The sequence below is a fragment of the Euprymna scolopes genome, chromosome 18 (assembly GCF_053919585.1).
Source record: "Euprymna scolopes isolate OS-2025 chromosome 18, ASM5391958v1, whole genome shotgun sequence".
NCBI lineage: Eukaryota > Metazoa > Mollusca > Cephalopoda > Sepiida > Sepiolidae > Euprymna > Euprymna scolopes.
In genome coordinates this window covers 63,658,579-63,683,827 of record NC_136499.1, presented here as the reverse complement: position 1 = coordinate 63,683,827, position 25,249 = coordinate 63,658,579, and the positions used below count along the sequence as shown (strand labels likewise).

Here is a 25,249-nt window from a genome sequence, read left to right as displayed (position 1 = left end):
GAAAACCTCCTGAAAACAAGTTTTTTTAAGGTATGTTTTGTGATGATCTACCAGGACACAATTACCAAAATATATTATAACATTATTTGGTTTTCTAAAATTTTTCACATTAACTTTACGATATAATATTTTCAAAGATATAACCAAGCTCCTTTTAATTATTTTTCCATTTAGAATAGTGAAGTTATCTCCCCTTTTGATTTATTCTCTACCGTTAATCAATTTAGTCAATGAGAGTTATCTATCCTTGCTCAGGACAAAGTTCACCATCTCTTCTCATCGCTTCTGTTAAAGGTGACTTGTTTGTCGTCCGCTTTCCAGTACCGAAAAGAACAAGTATGTTGCTCTTATCGAATGCTATTCGAATCGCTAGTCGTGGTCTGTCCACCTCTGCAGCCCTTTACAACCCCGTCAAACATGTGACGATCATTGGCGGTGGCCTCATGGGGAGTGGCATTGCACAGGTGCGTTTCGTTTATTATTATTTATATTGGATTTTTCGATACTTTTTAAAAACACGTGAGAGATGATTTTATTTACATTAAACGAATCATTTTTTTTTTTATTTTTACGGAAACTATATTTAAGATATAAAATCAATCGTCGTGCTACGACTGGTACGAAAATGCAACGTTTGAAAATTAACCGTTTGTTTTACACAAAAACACGTTGACATCTTAAAAAAACAAAAAAACAAACAAAAAAACTTATATTCTTTTCATGGTTTAAAATTTTTTTTTTTTTTTATAATTAATATAATATACTTTTAATTATTAGATACGTGCTTGTTTCGCAACATCTTGAACGTGTAGTTATTTACCGTGTATGACTATTGTATACTTTGTTAGCCGGGATTGTAATGTTTTCAGCGCCCTAAATTCTCTTTTCGGACATTACAATTTTAGTAACAAAATAAAATATTCGGGGCTTATTTAGAATTACACTTTATTAAAAAAAAAAAAATGTCGGACATCATATAATTTTTGATTGATGTCCGTGCTTGTCACGGATCAAAGATGTCATATTCCAAAAATTACGTAAATTGATCAAGTAATTTGTCTTTCAATTAAAAAAAAAATCAAATTTTACAGATTTTAGTAATTAAAATGTTGGGGCACTTATGCAGTTATTCTACCGTGCTGAAATAACGTTATTATTTAAAAATCCATTCTAAACATTGGGAGGTAACTATACTTTCATCTAACAATTTAATAAACAAAAGATACCGTGAAAATTGAATTTAACTTAAAATAGTATAAAAATATCATGGTACTTTCTCTGCATAAGCACCAAAGTTGTCATTATTTTAAATACAAACACAATCTCAGTAGTCGAATTGAATTGTCGCCCTTAAATTTTAACACATTCTAAAACAATATGGCCGCTCCCCGGCTCCCGTTCCCGTCTCTCTCCCTTATAATTAGTTAAAAAAAAAATACTTGATAATTTATGTGATTTTTGGAATATAACATCTTTCCGTGACGGATATGTACATCATAAAAGTTTGTATTTTTTTTTTTAAATTTAATTAAGCACCAAATATTCTTTATTAAAAAGAGAACTTCGTTTGTTTTGCATCTTTGATATTAATTAGAAGAAAAAAAAAAGTACGATAGATCTAAATTGAAAACTTGGTTAAAAAATTGTCTTTATTAATATTTTTACGTTGTTAGGGCATCTTAAATGGTAATGTCATTAAAAAAAAAACGTACGATTCGAATAATATTTTGAACTGATGTTTTTTAAAGAAAAATTTGGGACACTGAAAACGTACACATTTATTTAGCCGGGGGAGGAGGGGAGACCTTAATTCATCCTGATTTCATGGCCTTTTCTAGACGGCCGTGGTCTAATTCTCTCGAGAAGAATAGGGCGTATTTTATATAGTTCGGTCCTAGGAGGTTATCAACCTATGCATTACCTCCTTTGTGTGTGTATATTCGGGGGATTATTGTCAGTTGCCTGAAGTGCCTTTACCGGAGAATGCCGATGGGTCCATTCCCATTTTTTAAATATATCTTTTCAGAGTGCCCCTAAAACTGGAGCTAGATTACCTTCCCCACTACATTAAACTGTTGGAAGCTGGTTAAAACGGATGCTATTTCTTTAATATTTTTAATTTAAACATTGGAGTCGTACACACTTTTTAAATCTCGACCTAGTTTAGAGTTCTTTTTACAACATTATCTTTTTGTTGTTGTGATTTATCGATAAACAGACAACAACAACAAAATTCGCAACAGAAAACCATTCGATGAATTAATAATTATTATACTTAAGCTTCACATGTGTGTAGTGTTGAGAGTTATAAATCAGAGGTTGTAGTAAGTAGTATTTGTAATGATGCCGTAATACGGTTGAGTGACCTTTAAGCAGTTTAAGAGGTCGCTGTCGACGGGAATCTTTATATGTATGCATTTTTTTATTACTATTTATAGCTGTAGCTGTAGATTAGCATTGTTTTTGTTCACATGTAGTAGTAGTAGTAGTAGTGGGGGATATTTTTTCATAGTTTTTCTAGTACTAATTATTATTACTAGCAAAACTATGCGACTAGAAAGAGCATATTTTTGCTAATACAGTTACTACACTACCCTCCTTCCTCCAAAAAGGAGGTATCATAATCAGATAGTACAAATACTATACTGACCAAAAAAATATGTGATGCCTGGGAGTATGGTCTCATGGAAACATAAGATACTACTCCCCCCCCCAAAAAAAAACAAATCAAGCCAAGCAGGAAGGATAATATCATGATATCGAAACAGTTACTACACTATACTCTCTAAATTGAGTGTTGAAAGATAGTACATTAGTGTGATATATTACAGTAAACTGGATTGAACATTAATAGAAATAATAGTATTGTACCGTTACACACGACTATACACATGTTAACATATATAGTGTGGAACGATAAAATATTGCCCTAGAAAAGATGACATGATTCCATTTCCATTTGATGAAAACTGGGTTTCTTATTTTGTTGCAGACCATCTACTAGTTGGCCAGATGTGTAATCCCAAGAGCTATAGGAGCTTTTTGTCATGTCTGAAAGTGACACAATGTTCAATGAGCGAGATCAGAAATACACTGCTGTGCAACTCGTGCTCTCTACTGATCCAAGTTATAACAACAGGACCATTACCAGCAGCCTCAAGATGCAAATCCGAATGGTTCAACGCTTAAGAGCACAGCTCAACAAAGTTTCTGGCCACAGTTATGGTCTTTGGTGTGGTTTCAAGTGAGGGCCACATCATGCCACCTCACATCTTCGAAGTTGGCTGGAAAATCAACACCAAAGTGTACCTGGATGTGCTGAAGAGTGGTGATCCCTTGGTGTAATCAGGTGGCTGCTGGCAGACCCTGTGTGTGGCAGCAGAACTCTGTGCTGGCCCACAAGTCCAAAAAGACCCAGACTTGGCTTCAGAAAAAGTGCTATGACTTTATACCCTTCTCTCACTGGCCATCCTCTTTCCTTGACCTGAATTTGCTGGACGCTTTTGTTTGATCATACACCAAGAACATCACCAACATGACTTGCCACAACACCAAAGTCAGCTTGATCGCTGCCATCTGCAGATTATTCACCAAGCTCCTGCCGGCGCTTGTTGAAAAGGCATGCTCCCAGTTCTGGATCCATATTGAGGCGATGATTGAGACTGAAGGCGGCTACATTGAATAGATGCCAGTTCTATTGCATAATGAAGTTACTAGAATTGATTTTTTTTTAAATAAAAGTTTTAAAATAAAGTTTTTAATGTGACAAGTGTTTTTCATGCTTGAATGCAAAACTTAACCATTAAAATTCATCAGCAGTTGCCCATTAAAATTCATTGGCCATTTAACTTCATACTCTCTTATACTGACCTGAAAGTTATAATGTCTCTACATATAATAAAACGATCTTGCATTTTATATTCTAGATTCTGAAGTCATAGGCAAATATCTAAACAAATTTGTGCACATCTTTTCTGCTCATCACAAACACTACTTTAAAGAACATGTTAGGGGAAAACATTATGCATTTTTACTTAATACAGAAAATTATTACATTCATTCTAATATTTCCACCTCTTCCAAATGCTACTTTCAAAGAGAAAGTAGTGACAGCTTTCCCTCTATACAATTTATCCCCTTCCATGCAATCAGCCAACACTAATACAGAATTTTATGTAGGTGACATAATTAAAAAAAAAAAAGTGATATTCCAATTATAGTACTCAAAAAAACTTCAACCAGAACTAGCGCCCATACTTACAAAACTGTTGAAACGTTGTCTTAAGGAGAATAGCTTCCCATCACCCTGGAAAATCTCATCAGTATGCCCTGTATTTAAGAATTCAGGTGATCGCTCATCCCCCTCTCAGTACAGGCCAATAAGTCTCCTGTGCGTCATGAGTAAGTTGCTGGAATCTGTGTTAAATACAGAAGTAATCAACCATCTCAACAAAAATAACCATCTTAGTGACACTCAATATGGTTTCCGTTCTGCTAGATCTACAGCAGATCTGCTTACAGTTATATCTCATAGGATTAGCAAATCTCTTGACGGAGGCAACCTTTCTAGGGCAATTGCTCTTGACATATCTAAGGCCTTTGATAGGGTATGGCATAAAGGTTTACTTTACAAGATATCTAGCTATGGTATAGCTGGAAATGTCTTAATTATTAAATCATTTCTTTCTGATAGATTCATAAGAGTAGTAGTTGATGGGAAAAAATCAGAAGCTCACAGTATTAATGCTGGAGTCCCTCAGGGGTCCATCCTGGGCCCAACTCTTTTCCTGATCTACATTAATGATCTTTCAAATCACATCCTTACATCATTTGTAGACATTTATGCCGATGACACTACCATTTCTGGTAACACATCTAAGACAGTAAACGACCAAGTTCTCTCTGATTCTCTTTCCTCTGATCTTGAGCACGTGATACAATGGGGAAAAGAGTGGCTAGTTACTTTTAATGCATCTAAAATCAAGCTTCTCTCTTTACATCATCAACATTCTGATCCACATCTGGCATCAATGGAAATGAATGGCTCTCGTCTTCAGGAGGCTTCAAGTTTTGACAAGCTTCTGGGCTTGACCGTTACTCCTGATATTAAATGGAACACATACATAAAATCTGTTGCCAAGGCCACTGGAAAAATGGTGGGATCTTTCTATCGATCCAGTAGATATCTCACTGCTGATGCAATTCTCTATCTATATAAGAGCTAGGTACATCCAAGGATGGAATACTGTTGCCACATCTGGGCAGGAGCTGCTAGAAAGGACTTTTCCTGCCTTGATAGAGTTCAAAAAAGACTTCATAACCTCGTAGGAGATGTCCTTTTCTCTTCCCTGCAACCTCTATCTCACAGAAGAGATGTTGCAAGTTTGTCTCTGATATATCGTTATTTTCATGGAAAGTGTTCGACTGAGCTTCAGTCTATGGTCCCCCCTCGCCAAACTTTCACAAGAAACACTCGTCTAGCTGAAAACACTATCAATAATTCCCCCTACTCTTTATCTGTGCCTAAACTTAAACGTAGATTCCATGAATAAAGCTTCTTTCTTAGAACTGCACGCCTGTGGAATTGTCTTCCGTTTTCCTGCTTTCCGGCTGACTACAATATGGTTATCTTTAAGTCTAATGTAAACAAGTTCTTGATGAGCCGTTCCATATAAGTTAACAAATTTACCGAATTTCCATTACTAATCATTACTATATTGTCCAATTTCCACTGTACAATCTTTAACCCTTATCCTCGAGTGGCCTCTTGGCCTTGATAATGTGGTGATGCCCGTGTAAAAAAAGAAAATCATAAATTTATCAAGTTTAAAAAAAAATTTTTTTTTAAGAGAATCAGGATTTACGATTTTTAGCAAAAAAAAGTTTTATATACAATATAAACGAAGTCTCCATTGCCGAATTGAGTTGTATACCCTTGAATTTTAACATATTCTAAAAAACATGGCAACTCTCGGCTTTCATATCTCACTTGTCATAAAACTTGATTTTATTTATTATTTTAAAAAAAATAACTTGATCAATTTATTTATGATTTTTGGAATCTCTGAGATGGGTATATTTGTTGATGACACCATGTTGTATAACAGACATGAAGGGAAAAAGAATGAACACATATCTAAGGTAATGACAGACACACTAGAGGAAGACCTCCAATCTGTAGTGGGATGGGGACAAAAATGGATAGTCACATTCTATACTGCCAAGGCTAAGCTTACTTCCTTCAATAATTACAAGAAACATTCTCAAACATTAATAGCTATGACTAAAGATATGTTACCTGAAAGTACTTCTTTCAAACTCCTTGACTTAATGTTCACTGAGAACATGAGCTGAAACATCGAGAGCATTGCCAAGGCTGCTGCAAAGAAGGTGGGCTCTTTCTGCGATGCTAGAAAGTTACTCATGCTTGAAAGTATCCTGTACCTCTGCAAGGCCCCCATTCACCCATGTATGGAGTATTGTTCTCACATTTGGGCTGGTGCATCTGCTACTAGTCTCTCATTCCTGGACAGGACTCAAAAGAGAGACACCAACTTAATAGGTTCTGAACTGTCATCTAAGCTTCAACCTCTGTCCCATCGACAAAATGTTGCATCCCTCTGCCTGTTTTACAAGTAAATGGTGGATGCTCTGACAAACTACTATCCCTTGTATCTCCTCGACATAAATACCCCATCAAAACCGACAAGAAGCAAAGTCCCACCCCTAGACAGTAGAGATCCATAGATGTAAGAAAGCCTTCTACTCTAATAGTTTCTTCACCAGAACTGCTATACTTTGGAATTCCCTTCCGGTATCTTGCCTCCCTCCAACTGTACTGTAATGCATAAGTTCAAGTGTAATGTGAACAGGCATCTTGCTGTTCAACTCCCTACACTGTATCCCTGCAACTTATGTCCCTGATAGTAGCCTCCTACATCAAAGTGGTACTGTGCCTTGTTTGGGGTGAAAATGTAAAAAGAAAAAAAAAATTAGTGACTTTGTATTTAAATTATTTCTTTGAATTTAAACTGTGTTCATTTTTTAAATTATTTATCGTTCGATTTTAATTTGTTTGTTTGATTATTATTTGTTTATTTCCTTTTAAAGTAGCAATACAACACCATTTTTTCTTTAGATTGAATAAACTCAAATCCAGTATTATTGAAAAGAGCATAAAAAAACAAAGAAATAATATCTTTAGTTTTTTAAACTGGAGTTATGGCCATTCAAAGTATAAAAAAATGTGTGGTTCACTGGACATTTCGTCAGTCCTATTCAAATGCATATAAGCTTGTGACTGAAAATGTTAGGAAATTTGCACAATTTACAGACTAACCCATCTTTAAAAAAAACTGTATCTTCAGATCTTTTTAAGATATTATGATGAAATTTTGAACATATCATAATACCATAAAGGTTCAGTTAGCTTTATTTACGACCATCTCACTTGGTAACTTACGGGCTAATTAGGATATTCCAGTTTCATTTTAACAGCTTTAAGTAGCAATATCATAAAAACAGCTAAGGAAAATAGTAAGGCTTTATCATCATAGGAAGTATTATTCTGATGGACATGTCGGTTATTCTTTTTTTTTTTTTTTTTAAATGTTCTTTTCCTGTCCATAATTAAAAATGATACTACTACAGTTTATCTCCGAAAATGGAGACGTTATTTATTTTTTTTTTTCGGACACCTGTCATCAAAATAAGAGGGAGCAATCAGTATTTTAAGCTATGACCAAAGCATAAAATAAAAAAAAAAATAAAGCTAATTACTACGTGCCCCAGCATAGTATAAACACCCCCAAAACAGCTTTCGTAATAAACACCCACTCCCCCAACTTCGAAAGCTGTTCTTAACATGGAGAGGTTGGGGGTGTTTATACCACGCTGGGGCACATAGTAATTAGTTCTTTCTGGAAGTAATCATTATCTAGTTTAATTTTTTTTGTTATTTATTTCATGCTTTGCTTCGGTTATAGCTTAAAATACTGATTTCTCCCTCTGATTTTGGCAACAGGTGCCCGAAAAAATGGCATTCCATTTTCGGGGATAAACTGTAGAAGTACATTAAAAGTTTGTTTTCTAAATAATAACAAAAATAAAATGAATACTTTATGTTCATAAGTTAGTTGTGAACGATTTGTTAACAGATTTTCTGTGCACGTCTTGGCACACAAAAAATCTCATGTTTACATGCGTTCCTCACTAACTTCTATCGATTCGTGCAAGTTTTTATCCAATTCTTTTCAAATTTTAGGACAAAAGAAATGAATATATTCGCTATTAAATAGCGTTTGAACACAGTTTCTATCCTTTACTTATCTTTGTATTACAAAACATCAACTTTGAGATGCTTTAATTGCGACTCAAAAACCAATAACAAAAAAAAAAAAGATGTTCAGTGTCGGTTATTCTTTTTTTAAAAAAATATTCTTTTCCTGTTCATAATTAAAAACTTATGTTTTCTAAATAATAACAAAACAAAAAAATGAATAATTTATTTTCGTAAGTTGACAAATGATTTGTTTACCGTTTTTTTTTTTTTTTTTTGTATGTCACGGCACAGAAAAATTCTCATGTTTATGCGTTCGTCACTAACTTCTATTGACTCCTGCATAAAAAGTTTTTATCAAATTCTTTTCAAATTTTAGGACAAAAGAAATGAATATATTTGCTATTAAATGACGTTCGAACACAGTTTTTATCTTTACTTAACTTTGTACTACAAAGCGTCAACTTTGAGATATTCTTTGGACTGGAAAGATGTATGCGTTGTGTTCAAATCCCGTAGCAAAGATAATTCTTTTCTCTAATTAACTAAAACAATTAGAAACGTTGTCAATGCGTACAACTTCTGCTTCGAGTATTTACGTGAACACAACCTGATCACTTATTTGCAAAAAGTCATCTACTGTGAGCTGACATGTTATGCTGGCATGTTTTGTCATTAATAGTCAGATTTAAATGGTGATTTCTTCGAATATACAAATCACAACAGAAATATTTTAGTACTATTTTAAAGTAAATTTTATTGTGAATCTAATTATATAAGTTTTATTTTGATGGACGTAGGAGAAATGTACTTATTACTGATTTAAAAACTGAGTGTCAAATTAAGTAGCAGTGTGTGCCTTGTCCAGGACTGAACGTTATGGTGTCTGGTATTGCTATTCAAAGTAATTAATAATTACATTTTAGTCTTTTAAATACACAAAACAACAAAATGTGTATTTATAGAATGTTGTATTGCAGAAACTTTTTCCATTTTGAATACTCGTTTTTTTTTTTTTAATTAATATCGAATAAGTTCGGTTTCAGTATAAATTGTGTTTCTTTATCTCTTTCTCAATGCAAGTTTTCAAGTTTTCTAATGTTTTTTTAAAAAGCTCTCGTTCATTATCGACAGTCTGATTGATCTTGCTTGCTAGAATCTCATGTATGATATCATTTTTAAGTCATTAGGCCTATTATTATGAAGGTCATGGCATGTTCCATATTGTTAAATCTGTCCTCATAGGCAATACTGGGACATGGGTCCTGCTAGTTTCTATATAATCTATATCTTTCACAAGTTATTGATTACTTCATATCTTTGGACTTTGAATTCAGCTATAAAGTTGGATCTTACAAAAAGTTTAATTTATGTTTCTTTTAAACTTAACAGATTAGATATGTCAAGTTTATGTCTTTATTTTTTAAACTACAAATCCATCAAGATACGATTTTTTATGTACTTAAAATGTAATGGCTGATAAACCGAAATTTGCTGTCCTAAAAACAATTTGAGTCGTCTTAGTTTTTGACCTCAGTTCAAAAATAGATTATCCTGTGGTTTATTCAAGGGAGGCAACTACTACAATTTTTTATGTACTTAGAATGCAATGGCTGATAAACCGAAGTTTGCTGTCCTAAACACAATCTGAGTCGTCTTAGTTTTTGACCTCAGTTCAAAAACTGATTATCCTGTGGTTTATTCAATGTCGTAAATTATGTCAATTGCAAATGTCTAAATTTTTATTTATTCAATTTAAATTTTTTTTTTACAAGTGACGTAATATACGTTGTAATCTTGAAGGAAGCTGACAAATATAAAATTAAATAAAATTCACATTCAAAATAAATGAACTTTATTTACAAATGTTATAGGATAATTGAAGTTATAATTCTGTTTTTTAATTACTGTAAATTAAAAATCAGGCTGACAAAATACACGTCAGCTCTGATGTACGCAGCACGTTCCAGGGAGTGTTCATTAATCTGAAAAGAAAGGAAAGAATTTTAGTGTGTATGGCCCTGTTTTTTTATTTTGGCTTGAACTTTGCGCTTTTCCGATTATTTTGTTACTATATATATATATCTCTATATAAATAAAATGAACTCATTTTTTCCGCGTCTGATTTTGACCTTAATAGGATTAAAAATCAAGATATTTCATGCAAATATAATATGCACAAACGGCAGAACAATATCTGAGGTGTGTTATAGGCTTATTATTTCTCAAATTCCTCGATAATCTTAGATTTCTATACTTTTTCTGCTGAGAAGTCACGCCCAAAATCGGTTAAGATCAATGGAAGTGGTAAAATATTTTCTCTCTAATAAATTCCTCCTCCCCCTGCCACCACTTAACACCGTTTGGGGATCGTTCACAAGGAACAGTTGAGAAGAGAACACCGGTTTGGCTTCGTAGTTCTTTCATGTGAAGTTATTTAAAATCACTAAACTAAGCTGCAGTGCTCTGTGGCGTAGTGGTTAGCGTGCTGGACAATTCACATTATATTTTCACGTTCGCGCCGACCTACCGTAGTCGTTTTTTTTTTTTTTTTTTTCCTAAACAACTGGAATTGACTTTTCTTGGTGGCCGAACTGTTAACGTTGCAGATGTTTTTTTTTTTTTTTTTTTTTTTCACACTTTATTTTCCTACTTTTACTCATGACTCCGGGTTTGATCCTTCCTACTTACCTACCATAACATTTTTTAAAACTCCCCCTCCCCGTCCCGGAAACAAACACTCTGGCAACGCCGGGTACCCCTGCTAGTATATATATATATTTTTTTTTTTTGAGCCAGAGGTTATCATTATTTTTATTTTTGAATAAGAATAATTATTAAAACAAAAACAGTCGTGTTCTCATCGAGTAGGTTTTTTTATTCAAGAAAATAAAAGGTACTCATGCTCTTATTGATCCGTGCTGAAATAATGTTATTATTTAGAAAGCCATTCTTAACATGGGGACGGGAGCGTGTTGTGTACCTATTCTGTACTTTCACCTAACAATTTAATAAAAACATATCATAAAACTTTAATTAAACTTGAAAATACTATTTTAAAAAATAGCACATATCAATAAGTGCACTACCACCAAATAAAATTTCACTGTTTTTCAATACGAGAAAAAACACTGATGACATTGAAATGAAAACTCTGTTTGACAACCATCTTCATTCCGTGACAGGTAGGTACACGATAAAGGTTTTTTTAATTTTTGTTTATCACTGCAAGTGCTAATCTGGACGTGCACCAATTTTCCTGTTAATAATTACCTATAACTATAATCTCCGGTCCCCAAAAATATCCATCAAAAAAAAAAAAAAAAGCATATAAGAAACTAATCTGAAAAGCGCAAAGTTCAAGCCAAAATAAAAAGAACAAGGTCACATGCCAAAATTCCTTCCTTCCTTTCTTTTCAGATTAATGAATGCTCATACAGATTAATGAATGCTACATACAACATTGGAGCCGATGCATATTTTGTTATGGGGGCCTCGCTTGTGTACGTCTGCCAAAATTATAAATATTAGGTACCTGCAAAATGTATAAACATTTTGACCTCTCCCTTTACATAATGATCACGGAATATAATAAACCCATTATTTTTATTTGAATCTTAGTGGAAATGTATTATTTTGTTTAAACAAAAAACACCTTTACTAAAGTTATGGTTTTCAGTAGTAAAAAAAAAAAAATGAATTAATTTATTTTTACTTTTTTGTGAAAATAAAGCATCATAAATTGTAACAATAAAAACAAGAAAAAAAACTTACAAAAATAACCCCTCAATCCATATTAATGAATTCGATATAACTTGAAGAAAAATTAATTTCTTAAACTACCGATATTATCATTGAATTAAGCATTGTTTATTTAATATGTTCATACAAAAAAATTATAATTGCAAAAAATATTTCTATTTTTATTTTTTAGATTACATGTTTTGCATAAGTTTTATATGTAAACTTATTTACTTGAATGAATAGCATCATTTTTATATAATCTTTGAAAATAATTTTTTTATTTAAAAGCAGGAACGCAAATTAATTAAATTACAAAATGGTAAAAATTATACAAGTGTTCACGATAGGAATGTATGGATGCATGGCCGGGTGAGGAAAAAAAAACAAGCACTCCCTACCTCCCAACTACCTGATGTCATTTTCAGACAGTCTATTGACTTCTTGACATTTTGGGCTTCCTTAGAATCCATGTTTAGACGATTTTGTTTTGTTTTGTTTGAGTGAAGCCAGAATCTCTCGCTTTTGAAGGCTAATCAAGCTATTTTTTGCACAAACGAGGTGTTCTTTTTATTTAATTTAATATCTTAGGACTTTACTAATTATCTTTGAAATAGACTTAGAAAACTAATATTTATCTTTCAAGGGATTATTACAATGAATATTTAACTTCAAAATTTAGCTGAACTTGTCAGTTTTCAAATGTCGCCATGAAAACATTTTTCATTATAATTTTTTTCACATGTATAAATTTTTTTTCTTTGAAATTAACTTCAGGCTTTAATTTTTCAAATACAATCTAAAAAGTAGTCGGAAACCTACAAAAGAATTATGATAAACTTTCAAAACTGTTCCCCTTTCAGTTTTCTGCTACTATTGCCTGTACTTTATATATATAATATATAATATATATATATATATATATATATATAATGATCCAAATTAATGTGTGTGTGTGTGTATATAATATGAAATAAAAATCTTGTTACTGAAAATTTATTCAAGTTTTCTAAAAAACCTTATAAACCTGTAAAGAAGGTATACAAAATTTTAATTATCTGACAAAGAGTACAAATAGGTGTGTATATATGTTAATTTAGATTTTTCTTAATCTAAAATTTAAAGAAGAAAATTGTTTCTTTTCTTTTTTAAAATGAGTACTTGCCATTACACAACAGCTGTCAAATTTACCAAAACATTGTTCCAAATTATCATTATTATTTTATTTTGTGGGGGTGATGGTGGTGGCTGGCTCTAATTAAAAAAAAAAAATCATTTTAATTGATTTAAAAAAAAATTGTTTGAAATTGAATTCACAGGGCCTAATAAAAACAAAATAAATTTATGAATATTCTATCAGGAATCCAATGTCTGATTGGCACGGATTACAGTGAATGTTGTTTGTTGGTATTTCAAATTGCTAACCGGCTCTCAGCATGAAAGGTCACTTGGACTAGGTTTTACATGCAATGCTAATGGTCATTTGTCTAAAAATGACTGAATTAAAGGTTCCTGAAATTTGGCAGTCTTATGTGAACTTGTGTATCAAAATGATTATATTTGTATTAAATTATTAAAAGCATAAGAAGATTTCTTAGATCAAAGCCAGAGTTTGACATCTTCAAAATTCAGGCATCTGAGTTGACCCTATTAAAATGTCGAAAGCATTTAGTCTTCTAACTCTTCAGTTGGGTTGTTAGTTAATATTAACTTAAACATTACTATGTCATTATCGATTTAATAAATAATACTGCAAAATTCTAATCCATTAGTATAAAACTTATTGTGTATTTAGGGCCCCCCAAAAATGCTTGTATGATCATTAAGAACAAAAACGATTTTAATGTTTGTAATTTCTGTTTTCCTTTGTAGAAATATCACTATAACTGCAGCCAGTCAGTCTTTATTAGTTGGATTAGATAAAAAAAAAATTCCGTTTGGAATTCTGTGAAAATTCCAAAATTCAACATAATACACTTGAAGAAAGTTGGAAGTTACATTGGCCGAAACGTTGGGATAATAGCATCCAAGATGAGAACAGTAATCTGAATAATCAAAATGATTAATCTTCATCTCAAAAATTCAGAAGCATTGTACAAGAGTTGTTTTTAATGTTCTTGTTCATGATGAGATTTAGAAAGACACCATTTTTACCAAGACACATGACTGTACTACAGAAAAAAAAATCCACAAAGGGAAATAACTCCCTACAGTGAATTTGGAAAATACTTTATTCATTCATATCGTATAAATCAGATGATTTCATTGATGGCATTGGTTTCCCTGATATCTTATGAGTCAATATGCGAAGATTGCCAACGTAAGTGAAAATGTTTCTGTGGAACAAACTTAGATTTGAACTTGGCACACTCAGGTTGTAAGTGTGTATCGTTAACCACTTGGAAAATAATTAAACTAATTAAAATATAAGTTTTTCATTTATTTACATATTAATTTTAGACTATGTATTTTGTTTTCATGTTTAAAAAAGCTATTAATCATGGCAGAAAAATTTTGATATTTTTTTATTTCTTGCCGATTGATAAAATTTGTTAACATTTACGATGGAATTTTTGATTTCTTGATAGGTGGCAGCTGTAACAGGCCACAATGTGACTCTTGTGGACCAATCTGAAGACCTTTTGAAGAAATCCACAAACTCTATTCAGAAGAGTCTGAGTCGAGTGGCCAAGAAGAAGTTTGCTGATGATGCCAAGGTAAGTAAAAAAATAAACAAATAAAACAATGAAAATTCTGTTTCAGACTTTAAGTATAACAATGGATGCAATAAACCTCTTGTAGTGATGCCTGAACTTTTCTGAAAAGCAAAAAAGAATCAAACTTTGTTTAGATCGAGTATATTTTTGTATCTCAATTATGCTGGCAACTGAAAGGAATGAGCTAAGCATAGTACTGTATCTAACCTAGTTCAAATGGCTAATGTTATAATTTTTGTGTAAACACATAATCTGCTTAGAGTAGCTACAAAATTAGGTTCCTTGGTATAAATTGTTCATTCATTTAAATGGACAGATTTTTTTTTCTCTTTTTTACAAAGAAGTCACCACTTATCAAGGCCCGGAGGCCACTCGAGGATAAGGGTTAATGAGTCTACAGTGGTCAAGAGAAACATGTCAGTCATCGTTAGTAATGGAAATTTGGTAAATTTGATTACTTAAGAGGATGGCTCATCAAGAATTTGTTCACGTTGGACTTGAAGACGGCCGTATTGTAGTCAGTTGGAAAGCAGGAAAATGGAACAGGCAAACAGAAGACAGTTCCACAGGTGTGCAGTTCTAAGAAAGAAGCTTTGTTCATGGGATCTATGTTTAGGTTTAGGCACAGATAAAGAGTGGGGAAAATTATTGATAGTGGTTTCAGACAGACGAGTGTTTTTCGTGAAAGTCAGGCCAGAGTGGGGGGACCATAAATTGGAGCTCAGACGAGCACTTGCCATGAAAATAAGGATAAAGCAGAGACAAGCTTGCAATGTCTCTTCTATGGGAAAGAGATTCCAGGGAAGAGAAAAGGTCCCCCCCCCACTAGGCTACGAAGTCTATTTTGAACTCTGTCAAGGAAGGATAAGCTGATTCTAGCAGCTCCTGCCCAGATGTGGTAACAGTACGCCATCGTTGGACGCATTTGGCTCTTATACATGTAGAGAATTGCATCAGCAGTGAGATATCTACTGGAATGGTAGAACGATCCCATCATTTTCCCAGCAACCCTGGCAACGGATTTGATGTACGAGTTCTATCTCAGATCAAAAGTAAAGGTCAAGCCCAGAAGTTTGTCAAAATATGGAGCCTCCTCAAAATGAGAGCCATTCATTTTAATTGATGACAGATGGGGATCAGAGCGTTGATGATGGAAAGATAAAAGTTTGGTCTTACATTAAAATTAACCAGCCACCTATTTCCTCATTGCATCACATGCTCAAGATCAGAGGAAAGAGAATCAGAGAGTATTTGGTCGTTCATGGCCTTTGAAGTGTTGCCATAGATGGTAGTGTCGTCAACATAAATGTCTACAAATGATCTTAGAATGTGATTTGGGAGATCATTGATGTAGATCAGAGAGTTGGGCTGAAGGACTCCAGCATTAATTCTGTGAGCTTCAGATTTTTGCCTATCAACCACTATTCTTATACAAGAAATGATTTATTAATTGAAAAGACATTTCCAGCTATACCATTGCTGGAGATTTTGTGGAGTAGACCTTTATGCCATATCCTATCAAAAGCCTTTGATATGTCAAGGGCAATTACCTTAGAAAGGAAACCTGCATCAAGAGATTAACTAATCCTATGAGATATAACTGTTAACACATCAGCTGTAGATCTAGCAGAACGGAAACCATATTGCATGTCACTGAAGAGGTTATTTTTGCTGAAGTGGTTGACTACTTCTCTATTTAACACAGATTCTATCAACTTACTCATGATGCACAGATGAATTAGTATAAAAAAATGAATACTTTAACATTTAAAGTTATGCGTGTTCATTATTCCATTTAATATATTTGAAAATTATTTATGTTTCTCTGCCATGTAAACAGAATTTGTTTATTTTTAAAACTTTATGAACATTTTAAATGTATAATTTTGTATTATGTTCAATTTCACTTGGATTCTTATGTTGCCACTCATCAAATAATCCACTGTATATTTGATATATTATTAAATATTTTTTTCAAAAACATGTATTTTCAAATTGACTTGGTCACATGATATTGTTTCCTTAAAGAATAACAAACAATTCATATTTATTCATTATTTAATTGGAATTCATTATTGAGATGAGTATTATTTATATTAATTTATTTATTGCGGACTATTATTCTCATCTTTATTAGTTGTTGTTTCATGACTTTCGGCCAACTATTCCTCTGGCCTCTGTCAGGTGGTAACAGTTAGGAGATTCGAAGTTCCTATCCGTCACGGTTACCACCTGACGAAGGCCAGAGGAATAGTTGGCCGAAACGTTGTGAAACAACAACTAATAAAGATGAGAATAATAGTCCGCAATAAATAAATTAATATAAATTCATATTTAGTTTCAAAATCGGAAAAGCCATACAATGCAGCGTTTTTTTATCTTATTTTTCCGGCAGTATACGACTGCCTCAAAATTAGAAATGATCACTTCATACTTTTTTCTTCTATTTAGCGACTTTTCTTTTAGTTGAAGTCAACCTGTGTGATTTTATTGAAGCAAAATAAAAAAAAAAAAATATATATATATATATATTCAAAGAAAGTTTATTTTTAAGACAAAACATAATCCTAATATTTATTCTTTGCTTTGAAGCATAAAGCCCGAATAGTTTCTTCTTTTTTTTTTTTTTTTTTTTTTTTTTTCTTGTCATCCAATTTTTTCAAAAATTGTGAATTTCCCCTAAGCTGGATACTCTCACCAAAATACCACATTTACTCTGAATTTTGATTTTACACTTACATGATCCCCAAATGTTTTAAAAGGATTTTATTTACAAAAATGTTAAAACAGTTTCTGGATGAAATGTCTCTGAGAAGAACGGTTGCATGTAACAACACAAAATGAAGTGAAAATTTGTGAATGTTTTTTTTAATAAGCATTGTATATAGAATTTGAATTATCCAACAATTATAATAACATTTATAAAGCTATAGAATGATATATTTTTAATTTTTACATTTTTTTTTTTTTTTGGTAATGTACGCCTTCATCGAATTTACTATATTGTTTCATTGCATTGCTTTCTTTCAGTTTTATTAGTTTCCAATAATTCAAATTCCAATATATCAACAACGTCTATTGACAAAACCGTGCCCCAATTTCTTCTATATATTTACATATTTATTATTTACTTTTAAACATGATATTTTATTTTGACAAAGTCAATTTAGTGTAAACATTTTTTTTAACTACTTTTTACACAAATTTATTTAAATGAAATGCAATAAAGTATCTTTGAATAACAAATAATCTATTATGTTTTTTTTCCAAAGTTAATTTCTTTACTGTTGTAGTGATCGTTTGAGTGTGTTTTTGTAAAGTGTAGCATCCCTTAACTAAATTTTAATGAATTGCAAGGTAACTACGGCACTTCAAACTCAGTGTTTTTTATCATTGTCTCAAATTATAGGATATTCTAAAATTGTCAAAACTCTAATAGATATGTAATTTTTATCAGGAATGGTTTTCTATGTGATAGACTTCTCCTATGAAGACCTTGACTTTCCCTTTATGTATTTCAGTGCAACCTTTGTTTATAGCACCTCTTTTATCTTTATCCTCTTTACAAAGATGGATTTACTGTCTTTAAGAGAATCTCTGAAAAAATGAATATGATCTCGGTTATTTATCCTTCTGTAAACATTGATATCTGTGGTGATCTAAATGTTCACAAGGTTGAATGGTTTATCTATTCTAATAAAACTGATAATGGATGAAGGTTTTGTTATGATTTTTTCCTTGCCTTTGAGCTGACCCAGATTGTTAATAAACCCATTTATGTAGCTGATGCTCATGGAATTTTTGCAAGTTTTCTTGATTTTTTTTCCTCTGACAATTTGCCATGAGCAGTGCACATCTACTTATACTATCTTTGGGATATCCAGGTTACTTAGTTGTTTTCATTGAGATGAAATTTAAGCCCAGAGAGATCTGATGCCTCTTTCTATCATAGAGTGTAGTGATATTCAAGAACTAATTAGGATAGCTGTAGATCTTTCATTTGTAAAATTCAACTGCATTCCATTTTCAGAAAGAATGTGTCCTGTGTTACTTTTGAGCTATCTGATTAGTTAATTGTTCAGTGTAGAGCCATTCTTGTAATCGAAAAATGATCCAAAAAGGGATGGCAAAAAGAAATTACTCTGTTGTAGAGAAAATAAATTTATCCAATTGTGAATATTAAATGTAGTTGACCCAAGCAAAAAATTCATCATGCATCAATTCAGGCAGAGAAGCTTTGAATTGTAAAGAATTTCAGGTAAACAATGATAGTAGTAATCCAGTCAGGATCAGCAGCTCTTCTCGTGTCAAGATGAAAAACTATGAGTGGAAAATTCAGAGATTCAGTATATTTTATTAAACGATTCTGGTGTCTGATTGGTTCATTCTTAATCCTAATGACTGTAAATATAATCGATGTAAATCTCATACCTTGGTATTATGCCAAAAAATATGGCAACAGCTGGTATTGAGATTTATACTTTCAAAAAGTTCTAACCCTAACCCTAATCCTAAACAACCAGTAAAAAGGTCACTTCTGAATGTTTTGTTACTCTTCATCATCGGCAATCACTCGTGATGAGTATGATTGTTTTTCCATCGGTGAGATTGGGTCTGATCATTTGTGGGTCCTCAGATGGCTGTGGAGGTTGATCCTTGACCCCCAGACTTTATTGCAGTGGAGGCATGTGTGGGTGGTTGACTGGGTAGTGGAAGAGGTGGAAGGAGTTGTGTTGGTAGTAGATCTCTCCTTTCTCTGCTTCCTCCTGTTTTCTGTGGCTCTGTGGAGGTCCTTTTCTGAGTGAGCCATGCCTTCATGGACCATCCTCCCAACTGGTGAGGCTGAAGTGACACTGTCTCAGGTGGGTCTTTATGTTGTCCTTATATCTCTTTTTCTGTCCTCCTTGGGACCGCTTTCGCTCTTTTAGCTGACCGTAGAGCATTTGCATTGTCCTGTTAGTTGCTTGTGGAAACCACTATTTCAATCTTTATCAATAGAGTAGATGCTCTGAAACTAAAGCCATTTTACAAACTGCCTGCAACCACTGCAATGACTTATACAAAATCTGAAAGAGTCCTATGTTAAATCTGTTAAAGTCAGATTTGCTGAACAGAGGCTTGGTTCTCACAAGTTTTGGGAAAGAACAAATGGGATACTGAATAGATGTAAGACTTTTATTCCAACTGTCATTAATGATCTTCCACTGATATCCTCAGCATTTGATAAATACAAACTTTTTTGCAAATAATTTTGCTGCAAATTCCACCCTTTGCGATCAAAGCCACCAACTTCCAGAATTTTCCAGAAGGATTGAAAAGGGGATGCTATATGAAGCCATATCATGTATGGCATAATCACGTTGACACACCGGTTCCCGCTGGATCACCAAAGTTAAGCAACGTTGAACCTGGTCAGTACTAAATGGGTGACCATTTGTGACTTCCAGGTGCTGTATGCGTTCTCTGCTTATCTCGGCATTGTTTCCAGTCGTCCTAGACTTTTCCTTGCCACTGAACTCAAACAGTACTGCCTCAGGAGAGGCGTGGATGAGGATTGCGCAACCCTTGCCTCACAATTTACATGTGCAGCTGCCTCTACGAGGGGTATCCTTTGTCTTTCGAGACTGAGTGGAGGCTTAGAGATATGAGGCCATATCTACAGGAGCACTATGTAAGGAGTTACGCAGCAAGATGTTTATTTGCATTACATTTAAATTTCAATTTAAATAAATGTTACTATAGTCAGGGAAGTAGGAAAGAGGGATAGGAATTCACAAAAGTCTAGCAGTCTGAAGAAAAATCTATTAGAGTAGAAAGTTCTCCTGCATCTAAAGATCTCTACAGTGAAGAGGTGAGATTTTGCTGCTTATCGAGTTAGTCACAATGAGTGGATACAAGTGCAACAATTTTGTCAAAGCACATTCCATTAAAGTGCTTGTAAAACAACCACAGGGATGCAACATTGTGTTGATGGGACAGGAGGAAGAGCTTAGTTAATCTTAGCGATATATCAGTCCTGCATGTTGCTAAACTTATCAACAAATGATGTCATTCAATATGAAAAATCACTCTATTTAGTGACAAGCAATATGGATTTTGTCCTGCGAGTGCCAACTTTTTATCAGATAGGATCATTGAATTTTTTTATGGTGGGAGGCTTTGTTTCTAGAGCTACAGCTCTCAATATGTCAAAGGCCTTTGATAAGGTTTGGCACAAAAAATTGCTTCACAAACTGGGTAGCTATGGAATATCTGACATTCTCTTCACAGCCATTGCATTTTTTCTTTCTAATAAATCTATAAAAGTGGATGTTGATAGGAAGCATATAGTATCAACACTGATGATTTAAGGATTTATTCTGGGTTCAACTTTTTTCCTGATCTTCATTAATGATCTTCTAAATCCTATTCTGAGATCAGTTGTTGAATTTTGAAACTGCTGTGTATGGCAACACTTCAAAGAACACTGGTGATTAAGTTTTCACTGATTATCTCTCTCTCTGAGATGAGGGTGGGGCAATAGTCAGTTTTAACACCTCTCCAACCAAGCCTCGCTTTTTTCATTATCAATACTTGGAATCTTCTTTTGCCCAAATTGAATGAATGACACTTTCCCTTGCTTTTGATAAGACTTTTACTCCAAATCTGAATTGGTGCGATAGGATCAGGGTTTCTGAAGATAACCTTTTCCTAACTTAAAACGCATTGAACATTGATTTTATTTATTTTTTTTTATTTCATTTTGCAAAACTCAATCATGTTCTGCAAAGTCAAACAAAATCAACAATTTTTTCCACAAAACAAGCAAACAAAACACCATGACTAAATATTTGAAGATATAAAGAATTTGAAGCATAAAATCTTTTATTAAAATGACCAAATTCAGCATTAAATAACCTGAAAAGGCTTGACATACCGTAAAACAAAACAGGCAAGCCAAACACCAAAAATAAATATATAAAGATGCAAAGAACTTGAAGCATAAAAACACTTACCAAAATGTCCAGGTTCGGCGTTAAATGACCTGAAAAGGCTTGATATGCAGTAAAACAAAACAATTAAACCAAACCAAATCTAAAACGGAAGACTTACATCTAATTTCTTACTAAAGTCGTTTGAAAAAATTGTTGCATTATTCTATTGCTCCAAGAAGTACCGGATTTAATACAATCCTCTACCTGTCTAAGAATCAGATACTTCCTAAGATGGAGTACTGCTACCACAGAGTATATTCTTGAAATCTAATGGACGATGATATCTTCTGTTCCTTCCAGCTTCATTTTCACAGAAGAGACATTGTTAGTCCCTTTCTACTCTATTGTTGTTTCAATGGAAGATGCTCAGATATGAGATCTGCTAATACATTCACAGCAAGAACTCCTTTTCTACCACAACAGGAAAAAAAACAAACTTTCCTTTCTTCCACCATATATTTAGTGTGAGTCAAAATTTTCCATGAACAAATCTTATTTGCAAGGGTTTTCCATCTGCAGAACACATTACCATAGGAGTGCTTCCCTGCAAATTATAACATGGCCATCTATATATATAAAAAACAAAATGGCCGACCACGTTTTTGTATGTCTAGCAAAGGGTTTTTTCACCAGGCTTTTTCGGGGGGGAGGGGGTTACTATTCTTTAGAACTTTTTATATACTCCCTAGATCATAATATCTACGATTTGTGAAGGGACGTCGTATCTACATTTATTTTGATCGACTTTCATGAAATTCATGCTATTCCATCCTTTCACATATTTGTTTGTGTTTTCATATAAAAGTGAAACTAATAGCAGCAAACGTCAGTTGCCGGCCTTCTCAGCCGGGACCTCCAGAAAAGCAATTAGCTTTGATAAATGTGGGGAGAAAACCCTTCACATCAAACAATTGCTATTCATTTGGAGAGCTCCCCCTTCTTAAGGGGGAGCTGTTTTTCTCCAACATCGTGGGGAAAGAAATAAATCTGAACTGGCCTTCAGCCAATGTTCATTTCTGCATTCACTTAGCAAGTCAACATTTTGATTGACATCGCTAAATTTGAATGCTTTCCACTTCCTATGGCTTCGTAACGTAGCGGTAAAAGTTCACGTTTTACTTTCACTTTCTTTTCTGCCTTTGCGTCACGGGTTTGAACCTGCCTGCCTACTAACACTTTTTTTTTTTTTTTTTTGAGCTCAACACACACCTCCAAACACCGGGCAATGCCAAATACCCCTGCTAATACCAATAAACCATCTCCATAATTAATTAAACTTTTCATTTAATTATTTTCAATCCTCTCATAATATTCTTCATCTTTCAACTGCCAATCATTGCATCTTATTTATCATTATTCTTTCATGACTTTTGGCCTTGGTAAGTGGAAACTCATTGGTAAAATATAAAAAAAAAATTCATTGTCATTTATTTGTAATTTATTGTTTTCCCTGTTTTCTAGGCTGGTGAACAATTTGTGGCCCAGACTCTTGAAAGCATCAGTCTCAGTACTGATGCTGTTGCAGCTGTTGCCAAAACAGACCTCGTCATTGAAGCGATTATTGAAAATATTGGCATTAAACAAAAGCTTTTTTCACAACTTGATGCAGCAGCTCCTGCGTGAGTGTTCCTTTTTTTAATGTATTTTTTAGTGCAAGTCCATAACTCTCCCCCACCCTTCAAAAAAAAAAAAGCCCAAAATAAAGAAAAATCTGTATGATGTACATACGTGTGACAGAAAGAAAATATCGCACACCACAAATTATGTAAATTGATAAAGTAGTTGTATTTAAAAAAAGAAAAATTATATATATATATATATATATATATATATATATATATAGGTTTGACATGTTCAAAAGTCAGGACTAATGAAAACAACAAGGTTGTTAGATAGTGCTCAATAACAAGAGCAAAATCTTTTTTTTTTAATTATTTGATGGTAAACAGTTACTTATGGTCACTCAAATAGCCATCTATTTTAGTCAATGAGACTTCCTCAGGCGACCCGGAACTCATCGACGCCACAAAGAAAAATGAAAAAAAATCGAAAGAAAAAGAAAAAAGGGAACTCTTCAAAAAAAAAAACATAAAAAGATCATAAAAAGTTGTGAGCTCTCTAAAAAAGAGAATAAAAAATGGAGAGACCGCATTTCAACCTATTGGAAAATTATTCAAAAATAGTTAAACAGCTGGGTATAAATCTGAAATGATTAAAGTGGGTCATAATTTTACTGGAACTGTAGATTGTATAGGAGGGTGGGTATGGGGAGGTTCTGTTTATACACTGATTTTCACCTGTCAGGAAAAGAAGTTTGCAAATGTGTTCATTGACATCATTAGTTGCGTGTCAGTAGAAGTTAAGTAGGGGTAGGGTGATAGAGAAAGAAAAAAGAGACAAAGAGAGTTGTCACTATAATGGAGAAGTTAATAGACTAATGCTGACATATTCATACCGAGACATACATCCATATACATAAATACGCACAAAATGTACATATACATACATACGTGTGCAACACACCAACACACACACACACACACACACACATATATATATATATATATATATATATATATATATACAAGAATATACACACACGCACGAATATACATCTTGTTTGTGCGTCGATGGGTTCCGGGTCGCCTGAAGAAGTCTCATTAACTGAAACAGATGACTATATGTAGCGACCATATGTAACTTTACCCTCAAATAATAATATATATATATATATATATATATATATATATATAAAAAAAAAATAGAAAATCAAACTTTATGGTTAAACGACGATTGACAATCTCTCAACACAATTTTGATATACAAGGGAGATAATTCCATATAATTCAAACTTTGTGAGATTTTAGAAAGTTATTCTTAAAACGGGGAGGGACATTGGAAAATTTCAGATCTGCTTCAAAATTATTATGTTTATTTTTTTTTTATAAGACTAATGGATTACTTTGTGATTTTTGATGTATGATATTTTCTTTCTGTCACGGATGCGTACATTGTAAAGATTTTCTTTATTTTTGTTTTTTTTCTAGGGGTCGGAATGGCGTTATGAGCTAGTACAGCTTTTATTTCAACCTGTTGGAGTTTTCCAACACACTATGCAGAGAGTCCGTTTATACTTTTTTTTTTTTTTTTTTTCAACTACTAACTTCACTCATCACAAATGCCCCTTCTTATGGAGTTGGATATCTTCCACATAGAAAAATGGATCTTTTTCCAATTTTGCTTTTGTGGAGAGACAAATAAATAGGGACTCCATCAACATGGTCGTTATATTCTACTATTACATCATCCAGGAACAAGTACTTCAACTAGTTGAACTATACATCTTATTTGATCATTTCAAGAGTAATATTGTTGAGGACATAGAGGGATGGATGATAGGGCTAATGGATACAGACGCAGCCTCTGGGATCGGCTATGCTGAGCTTAAATCTTATTGTACTTATTGACTTTTGTCTAATCTGAAAAGGAGATAAATAATATAACAGAGGTATAACTATATATTCCTAACTATGATTAAT

General features: G+C 33.2%; 1 protein-coding gene across 1 annotated transcript in view; it reads left to right on the top strand.

Annotated features, from left to right (window-relative positions):
• The first annotated feature begins 215 nt into the window (after positions 1-215).
• LOC145297636 (hydroxyacyl-coenzyme A dehydrogenase, mitochondrial-like) overlaps positions 216-25,249 on the top strand; it is a 134,164-nt gene continuing 109,130 nt past the window's right edge. Inside the window, exons 1-3 of the mRNA XM_080143740.1 lie at positions 216-464; positions 14,608-14,736; positions 23,172-23,329. Coding sequence (XP_079999866.1) covers positions 231-464; positions 14,608-14,736; positions 23,172-23,329 — 521 coding nt within the window. The 5' untranslated portion in view covers positions 216-230. The remainder of the gene's footprint in view (positions 465-14,607; positions 14,737-23,171; positions 23,330-25,249) is intronic.